The sequence below is a fragment of the Anomaloglossus baeobatrachus genome, chromosome 6 (genome assembly GCF_048569485.1).
Source record: "Anomaloglossus baeobatrachus isolate aAnoBae1 chromosome 6, aAnoBae1.hap1, whole genome shotgun sequence".
Classification (NCBI taxonomy): Eukaryota; Metazoa; Chordata; class Amphibia; order Anura; family Aromobatidae; genus Anomaloglossus; species Anomaloglossus baeobatrachus.
Genome location: NC_134358.1, coordinates 305,310,496 through 305,329,256, shown reverse-complemented (window position 1 = coordinate 305,329,256; position 18,761 = coordinate 305,310,496). Strand labels below are relative to the sequence as shown.

The 18,761-nt window shown below is 48.0% G+C and overlaps 1 protein-coding gene across 1 annotated transcript in view; it reads left to right on the top strand.

Annotated features, from left to right (window-relative positions):
- Window positions 1-18,761, top strand: part of LOC142243896 (NFX1-type zinc finger-containing protein 1-like) — a 285,549-nt gene that overhangs the window by 183,200 nt on the left and 83,588 nt on the right. Inside the window, exons 13-14 of the mRNA XM_075316093.1 lie at window positions 1,295-1,438; window positions 17,964-18,063. Of these exons, the coding sequence (XP_075172208.1) occupies window positions 1,295-1,438; window positions 17,964-18,063 (244 nt within the window). The remainder of the gene's footprint in view (window positions 1-1,294; window positions 1,439-17,963; window positions 18,064-18,761) is intronic.

The window sequence follows — 18,761 nt, the reverse complement described above, 5'->3', positions numbered from 1 at the left end:
GGAGCCTTCAAGATCCGTTCTCCACCCGCTCCAAAATCAGGGTACTAGCACAACGAGGGGGATAGGACTTTCACAATACACGGTCCAAAAAATCCCAAAGGTGAACCCTGAGAGCAAGCTCACCCAGTTAGCCATACAGGTGAGCGGGACCCGACTAGTTCTACACTACAGGGGCCAATCAGTAGAAAGGTGCCAAGGAAAAGGTCACAGGTTAACAAGCAACACCAACGGGCACGAGATCCAGGCGTACTCCCTCCCTGCTGCAGCGGTGCTCAGAACTTTGGATTACAAGCTGTCAGTGTCAGCGTTATTGGACTGAGTACGCAGTGCCCCTTACCTCCCCAACGGTATCCCTTCGCCACCATCACCGAGCCCCAGGGCATTCCCCCTACCCACGAAGGGGTTAAACACCTGGCTGCCATCCCATCGCCACCGGGTGCTCCCAGTGGCAGTGGTGGTACTCCGCCCTACCACACACCGTGGGTGGCGTCACGAACTTTACACACCCCAACCCCCTGTAAATACCCCCCTTTTTGTTTTGAGTGGCCGCACGACCCCCGGGTCTGGAGACCCCTCGAGCCACCGCGGATCCAAGCAGCAGCTTGGATCATGTCGGCCCATTGCAACCCCAGGGGTCATCAGCTGAATGATATCCTTCAGCTCCGCTTCACTTTCAGCAAAACTAATTTTCTCGCCTGCACTCAGGTGATCAGGCCAGCAAGCTCCTACTTCTCCTGCTTCCAATACCAAAATGGCGCTGGCCCATGATGTGACACTATCTTCCGGTGGGCTTAACCTGCTCTCTGCCCTCACTGCTGGAGTAATTAAACACAGACTGTACACAGAGGGTGGGCGGGGAAAGCATTGAAAATTCATGAAGTTTAAAATAAGCAAAGCACAGAAGAGAGTCTGACTACAATGATTTCCCTGGCCAATCACAGCCATGCTAATACCGGACATGGCTGTGATGGGTCCAGGAGTGGATAGTTTCTGCAAACCGAATAGTTATCGAACAAAATCGAACATTGACGACTTTTGACAAAAGTGTTCAGAAATTCGAGCCATAGCCAAGCTGGCAGGCTCGTACCGAATTTGAAATTGGCGAACCTTTTCCGAACAAGACCATCTTACTAAGTGATGCTTAAGGCTCCTTGGCTTGCTCCGTGCACAGGACAAATAAGAAGATGGATAAATAAATATTACCATGAATTTTTCAAAAGCATGATAAATCCTCTATAAACTTTGATAGATCTTGGTTTCTTTGGGTTAATGACATCTCTATTTTCTTTTTTAGTTATCAGAAGAAAGGAAATTAAATCAGGAAAAGCTTATTCAGAAAGCAGTCCTTCTGCAAAATGCTACAAAAGGAGTTCTTCATGAGAGTGTACTAGAAAAATATATACCCCCACATCACTTCCGCAGCCTAATGTTAAACAAGGTAATATATATCTATTGATTTAGAATTAACTGAAGCAATTTATAGCATCTGTTATTATCAATATAGCGGCTTTAAATATATGTTAACATTTTTACAGAGTGCGTCCATACCACAACACTTCTCTATGGTATTTAAAAAAATGTTCCATGTACATAAACATGATGGAGGCAAAATTTGTAAATCTGGACTTCCCTCATAGCAGTCACAAAAGCCCATAATTTGGCTCATTAATTTCTATATAATAGTAATTCTCTCCATAATATGTGTCAAAATAAATAGAACTCAATCCGAAAATAGACTCACCCCCCATGCATCTCACATTCAGGCTGAGGCCACACGGGGATTAGTGCGAGTCCTCGCATCGTGCGATCAGACCACAGTTGTTGAGGGGAGGGGTTACGCAGCGGAGGAAATGGAAGGGATTTATCTCCCTCTCTTTTCCATTGCTGGCTGATGTGAGAATCGCACTGCACTCGCGGTACAGCGGTGTAACGCGAGAGCAGTGCAATGTTTCTCTCACCCCATAGACTTGAATGGGTGCGAGTGAAACAGGAACGCATTACAGTTGCAGCTTGCTGCAATTGTTTTCTTGGTCCAATTAGGGCTGAGAAAAAAATCGCTCATTTGTGCTGGCACATAAGCTAATATTGGTCCGAGTTTAATGCAATTTTTTTATTACATTCCACTCACTACTGCTGACCCTCAAACAGAGAGTGTGGACTATATGACACAATTCATTCAATAAAAACAATGATTTTATTTAATGACATCAATAAAAACAACAATGTATTAAAAACCAAAAAATAAAATACCACCAGTGTGGGAGTAACAGACAGGACCAGTGCATAAATGGATATAAAAAATACCATGACTTAGGAAAGTCTGACTGACGGCCCTAACTTGTCGTTCTGAACCAAACCAGTTATCCACCTTTTACCGCTTTTCACTTAAAAAAGACACAGACTGCGTGACATTGGATGTAAAAGGCCACAGCAGCCTCGTTTATTAACACCAAAATAATCAATAACATTTTATTCATAAATATATTAAATAACTCCATAAACATAACCACCAGCAAAGGAGGGGGGGTAAGTGAAGAGTCCCTTTGTACATGATTGCAACACCCGCTCCACCATGTGCCCTCAGCCGCACCACACCGACTCGAGGACACCCAGCCGAGTGTTGCTCCACCATGTGCCCTCAGCCGCACCACACTGGCTCGAGGACACCCAGCACATTAACATGCCCTGCTGTGACCCAGCACAGCAGGGTCCCACGTTAACATGTCCCGCTGTGACCGAGCACAGTAGGGACCCACCAACCATACCATTGCACCACCAGGGGTAACCCGCTCCTGCACTGGGTTCCCCCCCGCTCTTTGTGCAATCCTCCGACTTCAAATACCCCCCTCCTTTCCGCCAACTGCTGCGACAAGGTCAATCCTCTTCATCTCTCCATGTCGATCGCCAGAAATCCTAAAATAGGGCGGGTGGGCGGGACAATTCCAAGCGCCTTCCAGGTAGGAATGACCTCCCACCTCCTAATCCGGCCATATATATACCCCCCTACACTTGCAACCCCCTGACCAATTACATGGCCCCACAACCCCATAACTCCACCTCCCACTTTTCCCGCACAAACTACCCTGCACCTTAACCCCTTGCTAACCCTCAGGCCTAGCATCCCTCCTCAGTCATGTTGCCCTCCCTTGAGCCCTTTCAGGGCAGGCGTCCGGGCTTTTCTTGACTTAGGAAAGTCTGACTGACGGCCCTAACTTGCCGTTCTGAACCAAACCAGTTATCCACCTTTTACCGCTTTTCACTTAAAAAAGACACAGACTGCGTGACATTGGATGTAAAAGGCCACAGCAGCCTCGTTTATTAACACCAAAATAATCAATAACATTTTATTCATAAATATATTAAATAACTCCATAAACATAACCACCAGCAAAGGAGGGGGGGTAAGTGAAGAGTCCCTTTGTACATGATTGCAACACCCGCTCCACCATGGGCCCTCAGCCGCACCACACCGACTCGAGGACACCCAGCCGAGTGTTGCTCCACCATGTGCCCTCAGCCGCACCACACTGGCTCGAGGACACCCAGCACATTAACATGCCCTGCTGTGACCCAGCACAGCAGGGTCCCATGTTAACATGTCCCGCTGTGACCGAGCACAGTAGTGACCCACCAACCATACCATTGCACCACCAGGGGTAACCCGCTCCTGCACTGGGTTCCCCCCGCTCTTTGTGCAATCCTCCGACTTCAAATACCCCCCTCCTTTCCGCCACAGCGAGCACGTATGACACCTTGTACATGCAAGCCCCTCCACCAAAAAACCGACCCGAGCCAGCTCCTCGGCTCGAGTAACCAATGCTGTGGGACCAATGCCAATCGAGCAAAATAACCCCCACTAGACCTCACGATGCCAACCCCAAACCACAAGTACAACAAGGTCAGCCGGCCTCAAGACCTGCAACCAGCCGACCACATCGTCCGATCCTATGTACCGCCTGTGCGACCAGTCCCCAACGAGCCACCTGAGCCGCCGCCCCCATCTCCATGAAATAAGGAGCAAGCTCAGCCTCGTTGAGACAGCTACACTGCAGGCGCCTCCGAAAATTACCCATCAACTGATAGTTAAGCAAAGCCAACCATTATTGGCGTACTAGTACAACAAGGGCAGCCACCCCCAAGACCTGCAACCAGCCAACGACATCTTCCGATCCTATGTACCGCCTGCGCGACCAGTCCCCAACGAGCCACCTGAGCCGCCGCCCCCATCCATGAAATAAGGGGCAAGCTCAGCCTCGTTGAGACAGCTACACTGCAGGCGCCTCTGAAAATTACCCATCAACTGATAGTTAAGCAAAGCCAACCATTATTGGTGTACCAGTACAACAAGGGCAGCCGCACCCAAGACCTGCCACTAGCCGACCACATTATCCGATCCTATGCACCGCCTGCGCGACCAGTCCCCAACGAGCCACCTGAGCCGCCACCCCCATCTCCATGGAACAAGGGGCAAGCTCGGCCTCGTTGAGACAGCTACACAGCAGGCGCCTCCGAAAATTACACCTCAACTGATAATTAAGCAAAGCCAACCCTTATAATTGAAACAAAACAACTTCTCCTGTTTCCCCAACCTCTGACAGATTCCTAAAACATGCCCAGTGATAAAACCACTAGGCAGTCATGCCCCTGTGAACAACAACATTAGCACGGCACCCAGGCAGGAAGAAATGGCTCGGAGCAATCGGACCCGATGTCACGAATCAAGCACCCCGGATGCCCCCAGCGACCACGTCTCCTCCACCCACGTGCAGTACCAAAACGCTGCTGTTCCCGAAACTGTGTGTGATCGCACCGATGCTGAAATACCTGCCCAGCCCAATAGTCAAAACCATTCCACCCCGAAGTCACAACAACACGGAACCAAAGACAGTCAAGCCGACCACCGGCCCGAAGAAAAGACCTTAACTATGCCAATGTGTAACGATACTCCCACCACCAGACGATTCCCAAAACTAAGTCAGAATACACCCTTCTGACCACCACATATTGCTCAAAGCCCCGTAAGAGGGGCACACGACCACAGTTAATCATTGGTATCTCCGTGCACGTCGAACCCGAAAGAACAACACTACCGTTGCCACCCTCTCGCCGAAAGCCAACTGTACCCCACGCCCAATCCCTGCTGAACTGCAGACTCAATACTACTCACAAAATGAGAGAGCATCAACTCCCACTCAACCCGTAATCCGGAAAACTTAGGCACCACATTTCTCCGAAGTTTTAGCCACCATAAGCCAGGGCCAACCGTCAAACGTGGCACCTACAGGTGCCTGGTGCTTGTCCGCCACTCAGCCTTAAAGTGCCGCAAAACTCCCCCGACACGGGGCACCACCCCAGACGATTACCGGGCCCTTAAACCATAAGAGTCAGTGCACACCGCACTGACTACCACTGCCATCCAGCCCGACATTGGGGGAGGTAATGTCATAGTTGCGACCTACTCGCACACTACTTCGAATAACTCACCCATAGCTGCGCCGCACGACTGCGTGCCCGTAATACCTGCCAGTCCCGACAAATACGTAAAACCAAGTAACCACCTGGCAATGTAGTGCCGGGAGGGGCTACACTGCCGCGTGACAGCCGGCGAAACCCACAACATGCCCCATGATCTATCCGCATAACCAAAAATTGGAACAACACCCGCCATCAGCACTAGCTAGCTGAAAATCACGCAAGTCGCCAATCGAGAGGCCCCCGACACCAATAATCCACACACTGTATACCCCACCCAAATGTCACTCATTTCTCGCACCTACACATTACCCGAGCCCCCTACCTGGGAGCACCAGAAAGAAACACTCTAAGATGAGCCATATACCCATAAGGCAAAGCAAAGCCAGCTTTCCTCAAAAGAAAACCCCCAAGCCCATCGTAAACGAGAACCACCTACTCTTATAATAAACTCCTGCGGAGCTACGATCAACTGCCATAACGAATGCAGCCCGATAAGGTCTGTCAACGTTAAGCCGGCAACCCTACTAAGACCGCATACCAATCCGCGCGTATAAAACTTGTTAAAACTGCCCCTGTGCAGGCACTGCCGGCAAACTCTCGTAACCTCCCCATGAATTCGCAGATCCTGTAAAGGCCTCCAAACGGCACGTGGATCCCCGTATTCAATAAACCAAACTTGACCACAAAACAGTAGCACAATATACACCGGAACCTGATAATGGCCCGTAACCTGACCTCAGACATAGGGCCCCACCTAGACGAACCAAACACATTGACTTATCAAACACATGCTAACTCTGTAAATACACCCTGGGCATGAAGAAACAGCTTAGCAGTCCCAGGTTGTCCCAGAAACAGAAAATAAGCACACAGCAATCCCGAACATTGGATAATCCCCCAACCATGGGACCGAACCTGAACCATGGACCACAATAACCAGATATTGAGCAACCATAACACACCCAGCTCAACACAATATATATACGAAAGCAATCATAAACAAACACTGAAAACCCGATTACAGGCAAAAGCCATAAAATCGTGCCTTTTTTTTTTTTTTTTTTTATATTAATCGCCTATCACTCCTGTTAATAGGCGGCCAGCCTGGGCACCGCATACAGGTGAATGGTCAATTTCAAGACCCCCAGGGAGGTGTCATCACCCGCCGCAAGGAAGGACAGTTCTCCAAAGAACTGCTGTCCCAATCATCTCGACCTCTCCTTAACATCTGGCCGCAACAAAACATGCCGCGTCCCAGGGAACCTGAAAAACCCCCAGCACTCACACAACCCCTGTTGGGGAACCGGACCTAGACCGATGCCTATAAAATATCAAACACCCCCTCGTAAAACGCAACCACCTTCCCCTTCACCTCCCACCGGCGATAGCACACCCCATGCAATGCTCAAGAATAAGCCGCCAAATGCAAATGCCCCCGGCAGAATGGGCCATCATGTCAGTGGACTACCATGGAACCCCTACCAAATGCTATGAACCGCGATAATCCTCCAGCCAAAAGGCCCCTATGACCATTACATAAACCAAGGAATCGCCCTGAACACGGCTATCCACCACCCCTTTGCAAGTATTCGTATCCCTGCCTCAATCTCCACACCACCGCCGGCTTACACCTGAAACAGTCGCGAACCACCAGGAAATCACCCGATCATACAAAATCACCCAGATAATGCAAGCGCAATTACGCCAACCCGAATAAACAATGTCCTCACCTAGAGATAGACATCCTAGCATGAAAACCCCCTAGCATGGCATCCGGGACCACATAGCAACCACTCCCACACAAAATTCAACGCCGTACACAGGGCCCCCAACCACCTGACGAAACCCACTGACACAAACTAACGCCCTATTGCACCCAAAATCATACGTATCAACACCCTCACCACCCACCTTAATCCATGCATTAATACAAGGATTTAAGTGAGCCTTAACTTACTAGGCTAACTCCATGGAACCCACGGAACAGCCGTCACGTGTCCTCCGCGTCGAGCACCGCCATCTTTTCCACGGGTAAACGCAGGTTGCAGCCTTCCAGGGTCGCAACGCCACCGGCCGGACTGACCCTCCGTCCGGGGACGCTTGTCCCATAGTCACTGGGGTGCGCTCCAGCCGCACATCCGCCAGCTGGAACACGTGCTGCCACCCGACCGCTGACCTGACCCTACGCGGCTGCGCAGGCCGCACTCCTGGAATATGCAGACGAGCACGTGACCAGTCCAGCTCTGGACAGCCCTGCCGTTCGCTGACCCCCCGAGCCAGCGCCAGTCGTGCCGCCACTGCCCGCTGGACCCTGCTCAGGCTGTTCCACCTAGATCCCCGGCAATCGCAGATGACCGTGACGCCAGGGGCTATGATTGTGCCGCCAGACCACGCACCGCGCCCTGGGTCACGTGGCCGCGCCGCCCATGGTGTCACGCTGACCCCTGCGCCGTAACTGATGGAAAATAGAAGGGGCCAGTGATGGCACTTACCAACCCACTACCGCCCGCACCGCAGCTTGATTGCCGTCCTGGTCCGGAGTTTCTGCGCCGACATCTTCCCATGACAGGTGGTAACCCGCCATGGGCCCTCATCCGCTCCCTTCCTAAGGCTCCTCCGTGACCAGGCCCCGTGAAAACGGGCCGCAGCAGCCCCCTCTGTGCTGACCTAGCCCTGCGCTATCGCGCAGGCCGCACTTCCGGGTTCAGCGCCCGATCACATGACCGCACCGCCGAGCCATGTGACCGTGACGTCAGGACGCCGGGGGCACGTGACGGCGACGCCGGACCACGTGACCGCGCCCCGGATCACGTGGCCGCGTCACCCTGGTGACCCTCGCGCCGCGGGAAAGGTATTGAGGCCGGTGACGTCACTCACCGCCTCGCCGTCGGGCTCCTCGCAGCGTCGCTCCACCGCCGTCCACCGACCGATGCCTCTGCACCTGGATCCAGCCGCCGTCGCCAGATAGGTCCCGCCAGGCCTCCGGTCCAGAGCGCCATCTGTAGTCGAGGTCCTGTAGAAGCCTGGACTTCCTCCAGCACACGACCGCCATCCACTGCGTCCCTGGAACCAGCGCCGCTCCGCCATAGCCGACTTCACCTGGACAGGGGACAATTCCAAGCGCCTTCCAGGTAGGAATGACCTCCCACCTCCTAATCCGGCCCTATATATACCCCCCTACACTTGCAACCCCCTGACCAATTACATGGCCCCACAACCCCATAACTCCACCTCCCACTTTTCCCGCACAAACTACCCTGCACCTTAACCCCTTGCTAACCCTCAGGCCTAGCATCCCTCCTCAGTCATGTTGCCCTCCCTTGAGCCCTTTCAGGGCAGGCGTCCGGGCTTTTCTTTAACAATGCAGTACATGTAAATTGCAAAACCACCACAATAGGTACAAAATGCAGACCCAGGCACTTGTAAAAGTGCAGAGTGCCAAAAAGTGTGTAGAGAAGACAAACATATGCCAGTGCTAGATGTAATCACCACAATACACCTGACTATAATAAATGTGTCTTATGAATACACCAGTATATAAAACACTATATGACTAATAGCATTAGCTCTACACTGTGTGCAGAATTATTAGGCAAATGAGTATTTGATCACATGATACTTTTTATACATGTTGTCCTACTCTAAGCTGTATAGGCTTGAGAGCCAACTACTAATTAAATAAATCAGGTGATGTGCATCTCTGTAATGAGGAGGGGTGTGGTGTAATGACATCAACACCCTATATAAGGTGTGCTCAATTATTAGGCAACTTCCTTTCCTTTGGCAAAATGGGTCAGAAGAAAGATTTGACGGGCTCTGAAAAGTCCAAAATTGTGAGATGTCTTCCAGAGGGATGCAGCAGTCTTGAAAATGCCAAACTTTTGAAGCATGATCACCGAACAATCAAGCGTTTCATGGTAAATAGCGAATAGGGTCACAAGAAGCGTGTTGGGCAAAAAAGGCGCAAAATAACTGCCATGAATTGAGAAAAAAATCAAGCATGAAGCTGCCAAGATGCCATTTGCCACCAGATTGGCCATATTTCAGAGCTGCAACGTTACTGGAGTATCAAAAAGCACAAGGTGTGCCATACTCAGGGACATGGCCAAGGTAAGGAAGGCTGAAAAACGACAACCTTTGAACAAGAAACATAAGATAAAACTTCAAGACTGAGCCAAGAAATACCTAAGACTGATTTTTCAAAGGTTTTATGGACTGATGAAATGAGAGTGACTCTTGATGGGCCAGATGGATGGGCCAGGGGCTGGATCAGTAAAGGTCAGAGAGCTCCACTCTGACTCAGACACCAGCAAGGTGGAGGTGGGGTACTGGTATGGGCTGGTATCATCAAAGATGAACTTGTGGGACCTTTTCGGGTTGAGGATGGAGTGAAGTTCAACTCCCAGACCTACTGCCAGTTTGTGGAAGACAACTTCTTCAAGCAGTGGTACAGGAAGAAGTCAGTATCGTTCAAGAAAAACATGATTTTCATGCAGGTCAATGGTTCATCACATGCATCCAACTACTCTACAGCGTGGTTGACCAGTAAAGATCTAATAGATGAAAAAATATAGACATGGCCCCCTTGTTCACCTGATCTGAAAACCCCATAGAGAACCTGTGGTCCCTCATAAGATGTAAGATCTACTGAGAGGGAAAACAGTACACCTCTCAGAAGTGTCTGGGAGGCTGTGGTGACTGCTGCACGCAATGTTGATCATAAACAGATCAAGCAACTGACAGAATCTATGGGTGGTAGGCTGTTGAGTGTCATCATAAAGAATCGTGGCTATATTGGTCACTAATTTTTTGGGGTTTTGTTTTTGCATATCAGAAATGTTTATTTCTAAATTTTGTGCAGTTATATTGGTTTACCTGGTGAAAATAAACAAGTGAGATGGGAATATATTTGGTTTTTATTAAGTTGCCTAATAATTCTGCACAGTAATAGTTTCCTGCACAAACAGATATCCTCCTAAGGCTAAGTTCACATTTCCGCTAAAATGTATCAATCAGTCTTAATCCGCTGCTATGGTAAACAACGGAATCCGTTTAGCGGATTCCGTTGTGTCCCATAGACTTGCATTAGTGGCGGATTGCGACTGATGACCATGCGTTGCGTCCGCTGCGTCGCGGTCCGTCGTTTTTTGACTGACCGCTGGGCAGGGAGCAACGCAGAATGTAACATTTTTCTGGCCGTCAAAATTGACGCACCACGCAGGAATCCGCCGCAGTCCGTCACGCTTGTAATGTATGTCTATGGTGCTGGATTCTGTCGTAATCCGTCTTGCGACGGAATCCAGCGCTGGATTCCGTCATGCTCTACTGAGCATGCCCAGCAGCTTTGGCACACCCACTGGGCTGTCCAAAACACAAACGGATCATGACTGATCCGTCAAACGGACGCACAGCGGATGCAACGGACGCAATTGATCAGTTTTTTCACAGGATTTCCGTGAAAGGAATCTTGTGAAAACCACATCCGTTGCATCAGTTGACAACTTAAAAACGACTGATCCGTTGCTGACGGACCTGACGGATTTAAAACAACGGAAGTGTGAACCTAGCCTAAGATAGCCAAATCTAAAAAAAAACCCACTCCAACTTCCAAAAATATTAAGCTTTGATATTTGAGTCTTTTGGGTTGATTGAGAACATAGTTGTTGATCAATAATAAAAAAGATCCTCTAAAATACAACTTGCCTTATATTTCTGCACACGGTGTATAGAAGAAAATATTTCCCTGTATTTATATGTGACGCCCTGGCCTATCAGGTCGTCACAGGGTATTGCACAAATTTCCTTTCCATGCAGTATCCATCTCTTCTTTGGTTCCAGGTGCCACCCAATGATGTTGCTAGACCAGCATGCAAATCTCAGTTACACACACACCAATGGGTAGGTCCAGTTGAGAAAGGGCCTCCCACCTTAGAGTCAGGCAGACTGGGGGGGAGGTGACTGGGCAGTCGTCGGCAGGGGAGCAAGAAGAGAAGTGGGCTCTCAAGTAGCTCTCAGGGGGATTGCAGGCTGGGGAGTTGGAGCTCCCAGGACAGCCAGGCAGCAGCCCTCAGAGTGTGAGGAGCTGAGTAGTGGAAGCTCCTGGAGGGTCGGACTAGACTGGAACACACCAAGCAACATCATTGGGAACGGTCATCTGGACGTGCTCCTCTCCGCAGCGGTACTCCAGGACTTTTGGTTTTCTTGCAGTCTGCGTGTTTACAGACCTTCCAAAGCAGCACAGCCTCATCCAGCACCACGACTACCAACTGTGAGTTCCCTGCTCCCTGCCTTCCAAACCCCTTACATCCCACGGCTCGCCCTACCATCACCGAGTCCTTGGGCATCCCCCCTACCCGTGGAGGGGTTAAACACCTAGCTGCCCACTCCATCGCCATCGGGTACTCCCAACTGCAGCAGTGGTACTCCACCTTACCACACACCACGGGTAGCTTCACGAACTTTCCACACCATCCCCTGTACATAGCCCCCTTTATTTGAGAGGCCGCACGTATACAACTAGTGAGTAGTCGCTGATAACTTCACTGCAGAGAAATGGAAAAAAAAACAATTATGTATTAAACTTACAGTAACTGGTAGCTAATAGCCCATGCATCTGCCTCCAACACGCATTTCGTCACCTTCATCAGGGAAGTGTCTTAGATAATACGTGAAGTCTTTTCATACACCTTTAGTAGGTGATATAAATTAACGCCAGTGTGTTTTAAACATAGCACGCCTTTTGCATGTAATTGCGGCGCATGTCCACAGCAACCACTTCCTCCAGAAATACCTGTACCGGCACCGTCAGTCTGTGGAACGCAGTACCCAGCATCGCTATGGTAACTAGGCCACGAGGACTGAGGAAAGAAGATAGGGCATACGCACTACATGCCAGAGACACGCATGTAAGGAGGTGGGCTAACAATTTGATAATCAGAAGAAATGTGAGTATATAACCTGACTCATTAGTATAGTCTGATAAGGGGAACATAAAAATCTCATTATATTGAGGATATTAATACACAGTAGTATAATTCATATTCACGCAATCTTAAAGGAACATGTTCCTAAATAAGCCTTTTACTAAACGTAGGATATAATAAAAACCATAGAACGTTGACTTAAGATCTCTCCAAGCTAAATACAGCTATGAAAAAAATGAAAAAAAAAAATAAAACATTTATATATATAATATATATATATATATAATATATATATTATATATATATATATATATATATATATATATATATATATATATATATATATATATATAAAAACACACACACAAGGGGCTGCTGATGCGTCTTTGGCTTTACCCAGAAAGGAATGAGATACGAGGAGGAGGATGATGATGATGATGATGATGACAGGATTACATTTATTGCACATACTCACCATTGATTTCAACACACTTCTTACATCGGTATTCCAAAATCTGGAAGCCTAGCAAAAAGAAGGATTTCGGTTGTGCCTCAAACCAGGCATCCATAGCAGCTATGGCATCAGAAATGGTGTGAAATTTGGTACCCTTGAGGTGTTTCTTCAGGTTTGGAGACAGATGATAGTCGGTAGGAGCTAAATCTGGTGAATAAAGGCCCCGTTACACGCTACGATATATCTAACGATATGTCGTCGGGGTCACGTCGTTAGTGACGCACATCCGGCATCGTTTGACATATCGCAGCATGTGACATCTACGAGCGACTGAACAAGCAAAAATACTCACCTTATCGTTGCTCGTTGACAAGTCGCTCATTTTCAAAAAATCGATCGTCCTTCTGCGCGCCGGTTCAGTGTTCCCGAGGCAGCACACATCGCTTTGTGTGACACCCCGGGAATGATGAACTGCAGCTTACCTGCGGCCACCGGCGGTCGGCGGGATGTTATGTCCCGCTCATCTCTGCTCCTCCGCTTCTATTGGGTGGCCGCTGTGTGACATCGCTGTGACGCCGAACGTCCCTCCCTCTTCAGGAAGAGGATGTTCGCCGCCCACAGCGAGGTCGTTCGGGAGGTAAGTACGTGTGACGAGGGTTACCGATTGTGCGACACAGGCAACTAATTGCCCGTAACGCACAAAGGATGGGGGTGGGTGCGATTGCACATGCGAACGCACGATAAATCGACGCTTGTAACTGGCCCTTAAGGTAGGTGGTCAACCAGCTGGAAGCCCAGCTCTGCCAGTTTTGCCGTGGTCACTTGTGCAGTGTGAGCGAAGGCGTTCTCTTGCAGGAACAAGATTCCTTTCCACAGCTTGCCGCGCCTTTTGGCCTTTCAGAGCTGCCTTCAATTGGTCCAAAAGTTCAATGGGGGTGGTACCTGGTTGTCAATAGCGGGGGCGGTTTCCTCCTCCGCGGCCCCCGGTGGAGGTGCGCCCTGGTCAGGAGGCGGCACGGCCTGGTCCTTCTCGGCCGAGGAAGGCCTGGTACTTCTCGGCAGGGGAAGAAGGTGCAGCCTGGTCCTTTTCGACTGGGTTGAGAGGCACCAGCATTCAGATCGGAGAGGTCTGGGAGAGCTCTGGTGTCATCTCTGCAAGTGGCTCCAGGTTCTCGTGGGCCCGCATAGTTGCCACTGTTCCCATCATCTCCGCTCGCCACTCTTCAATCTGCTGAAGCTGCTGCGCCCGCATCGCCCAGCACAACTGCTGGACCTCCGCTTCCAGCCTCTCTGCAGTCCATTTTCCGGAAGACCTGGTTCGCTCTTCTGGTCCTTTCGAGCTGACATTCTCTTACTCCTAACGTTCCAGGGGGCATTCTGTGGCAAGGTTCCGGTCTCCCTGCTTCTAGTTTCCTTTTTACATGGTGGTCACTCCCAGGGGGCAGGGTTTCTTTTTTTGCGCGCTTTTCACCACTGCTGTGGCGCAGTCAGTTTTTCACACAAAAATGACAGCAGTTTCACAAATCAAAAAAAACAGTCCATAAGGCGCACGTCACGCGGTGTTAACAGTTCTAGTCCAATCCGGTTCGTGACGCCAAGAAAAGCCTGTCGCAACCCAGGGCTGTGGGGTACTCGGTCCCAGGCCTGGTTTCATTGTGAAGTGTCCCAAGTGTAATGGCCTATGCCCGGTTCCATGACTCTGGAGGGGTCGCTTTTAAAAGGGGGTATTTACAGGGATATTAATAGAGTTTTTGTTGTGACGCCACTTGCGGGTTGCAGTTATATGGATGGAGCCGCCGCTGCACAGTCTCTTACGCTGGGGCTGATGTTAATGGCAGCCTGAATGTTGCAGCCCTCTGAAAGTAGGGCCGGGCCCCAGGGGGATAGATGATGGTGGTTGTTGTTTATGTCCGTTAATAATATTGAGGCGCAGAGAGAAGGTAGGCCACACAAGGGATTGTAGTGTTGTAGTGTAACTGGTTCTTTACTCACTGAGATGTTGCTGGCAACCCAATGGAGGCTGGTCCTCACCGCTGGTCCCTGGTCTGCCTGGAGCGTTTTCCTGACCTAGGGCTCTGCACCCCGCCGGTGCTATGGTTCCGAGAGTACTCCGCCGTACTCCTTTGACAACCACACGCCTGAGCCTGACAGGTCACTGCTACACTCTCCCGTCAGTACCGTTACGTCCGTCTCCTTTCACCTCCACTTACTGACTGTCTTTTTGCCCCTCCTCCCTGGTTGTCATCTAGTGGACTGGATCAGTCCCACCCCTAGGTGGCCATCCATTGGGTCCAACCCTAGTCCGTCACCAGTTTTGGGTGGAATAAAACAGGGATTGTATGAGTATTTTGGTGTTACCGGCACTGGTCTTCTGTGTCCCTGGGGGCAGATACTGCATCTCTGACAGGATGCAGTACCCTGTAGCTCCTGATGGCTCAGGGGCGCTACATATATATGCAGGGATAGTTGTTCTTCTATAGAGCTAATGCTATTAGTCATATAGTGTTTTAAATACAGGTGTATTCATAAAACACATTAATTATAGTCAGGTGTATTGTGGTGATTACATCTAGCACGGGCATATGTTTGTCTTCTCTAAACACTTTTTGGCACTCTGCACTTTTACAAGTACCTAGGTCTGTATTTTGTACCTATTGTGGTGGTTTTGCAATTTACATGTACTGCATTGTTAAAGAAAAGCCCGGACGCCTGTCCTGAAAGGGCTCAAGGGAGGGCAACATGTTAATGGGATGTTTTACATCCATTTGGGAACTGGTCCAGTCTGTTACTCCCACACTGGTAGTATTTTCTTTTTTGGTTTTTAATACATTGTTGTTTTTATTGATGTAATATAATAAAATCACAGTTTTTATTGAATTAATTGTGTCATATAGTCCACACTCTCTGACTGAATGTGGGATGCACAGGGGGGTGAGTATAGCTAAATGTAAGCATCTCCTCTTTATGTGGTTGGATAAGGGTATGTCCCCACAATGTCTTTTTCAGGTGTATTCCGCCTGTAACTCACCTGAACAAAATGCAAACGAATGCCACAAAGATAGAACATAATGCACAGCAAAAGCTAAAATACTTGCTGTGCCTTTTTTCTGTAATTTACTGCTTTGGGCCTCAAAATGGCAAAAACAAGTGACCTGTTCATTCTTTGGGGAAGGTCTGTTTGGATGCCATGTGCTAGTTGTAATAAGCCTGAAGAAGAGCCTTGATGCTCTGAAAGCTTGCTAATATAATTTTTCTGGTTAGCTTATAAAGGTATCACTCCTAAAATACTTTTGTCATTCATGGGACATAGTATTTCAATTGATTTTTCTGGCTAACACGGTACCACAATATTACCTTGTATTGCACATTGTAAGATATATTATGAAAGTCAAACGACGCAAAACCAAACCAACACCGGTGAAGACACTTCAGGAAAAAGATTGTTTTCAGCTTGAAAAACTCCTTCTTAAAGCTATCCTGTGCACATCCCTGATACTGCTAAACAGGAGTGGAACTCCAGTTTTCTATGAGGTAGAGTTCCTGAAGACCTTCACTTCTATTTCAAGGCAAAAGATCATCACAATTATTCAACCTACATAGCAAATTAGGTTTATTAGGAAAATTTACAAACTTTCTGTTATATGTAATAAATCAAGAACAAATTACCGTAAACATCTAAACACATCAAATATAACAAGTGGATTCTCCAAGATCATCACAAAATGCCACTTCTACTGATTACTACAGTCTCATAATTATTCAGCAGATGACGTTAGTAATTAGTAGAGTACCATTTGGTTGTTACGACCTACAGCAATGAGGTGTATATCCAGATACCAGTTTCTAATAGCATTCCTGAGGTACTGTATCTTGGCCCATTACTCATCGGCAACGGTCTCCACCTCACTACTATTATTGGGTTGGCAAGATAGTAGTCGGAAAAGTGAAGAGATCAATTCACAAATAAGCAAAGGTGAAGTGGTGTGGCTAGGATGCGCACATCATCCTGTGCAATGTTAGCATACATCTCTCCTCCTTATGGTCTATCATCTGTTTTGTTTTTTGTTTTGTTTTTCAGGTTGTCCTAGGTTATATGTTGCAATACGGGTTGATAAATTCTGAATTCAACTGTGTGTGTATAGATATACTGTATATAAAGCTGAATTCAATATACAGGTTGGGCCATAAGTATGGATACACCCTGATAAATTGGAAGTGGTTGCTGATATCACCTTGCCATTTGCGGCATAATAGTACATGGGATGGCACAAACATTTGAGGCCGGTTGACGCCCATGTCGGCCATCTGCAAAGCTGCCATTTTGAATTCCACTTTACTTTTTTCAATGGGAGGGGAGTCATATGACACATCAAACACATAGAGAATTGCACAAGAAAAACAATGGTTTGCTCATTTTGTAACGTAGCTTTATTCATCATCAAGTTATTGACACGTTTGTGACATGGAACAACAACAGTAACCCACTACAGGTTGTGCTCAAAGTGCTGCCCATTGTGTTGAATTTTCAACGTGATTCTCTTCTCCCACTCTTGACACACCAAGAGCAATATCGCAGAAGAAATGCTACCACAGGCCTCCTGTATCCATTGTTTCAGGTGTCCCACATTCTGGATACTGGATCTGCGGCATTTCTCTCGTTGTGTCGTTATTCCATGTCACAAAAATGTCAATAACTCGATAATGAATAAAGCTACGTTAAAAATGAGCACACCATTGTTTTTTCTTGTGCAATTCTCTATGTGTTTGATGTGTCACATGACTCCTTCGCATTGAAAAAAGTAAAGTTGAATTCAAAATGGCAGCTTTGCAGATGGCCAGCATGGGCGTCACCTGGCCTCAAATGTTTGGCCTCTCGAATGTACTAACATGCCACAAACGGTAAGGTGATATCAACAACCACTTTCATTTTATCATGGTGTATCCATACTTATGACCCACCCTTTATATGTATTGTATGTATTGATTTATTTAAAGAGAGAATTGGCTATGAATGCCACTTATGTAGGTCCTCATGGTGTTAGAGGTCACAAGGCACTTGCTCTACACCTTATAGTAGCCAACTAAAACAAATCATATTTTTAACTCCTCAGGAATATCAGGAAATTGAGAGTTCTTCGGAAATTCCAAGTATAATTTTAGAATGGCTGGGAATTTCAGCAGTCTATCAAAATACACCAGAAAAAAAACAAGGTAAAACTGTTCTATTTGAATACCAATTTTGATAATTTCATGTATAGACCCAAATTACAAGTTTTGGTCAGTCCTAGAGAGTTTGAGACTTCTCCATTACGAGGCATTAGCAAATACTGGGAAAAGAAAGCATTTTTATAGCATGATCCAAAATGCTTAAAGGGAACCTGTCAGGTGCTATATCCACTCAGAACCACAAGCAGTCCTGGGTACATATTGCTAATTCCTGCCTAACAATCCCTGTATACACTAGCATAGATAAAGGGATCTTTAGAAAAAGTATTTCTAACGGTATTTTATCGTATGCTAATGAGCGCAGGGACTAGCCCCATGGGCATTATATCCCCCAATTAGTTCGCCCTCTTAACATGTTAGTACGCTCGCAGGGGTGTACTAACTTGCTATTCAATGCAGCATCACCATCGGTGACGCGCATACCTGTGTTCGCTGTGACCGCTCTTATGTATGCCCAGCACTTCCAGTCATGGAAGTCCAGTCACTTCCACTTTATTCTTTGTGTATACTTAGCAGTGGTCTTCACCGCTACTCCAGAACTGCAGCAACATCAACAACATAAAGCAACGACTTTATCCTGCTGCAGCGATACCGCTGTGTGTTGTGTAAAAGAGCTGATTAGCTGATTAGTGCTCCGCTGACCCCAGAAGAATGTCGCAACCATAATTGTATTGAAAGAGAGG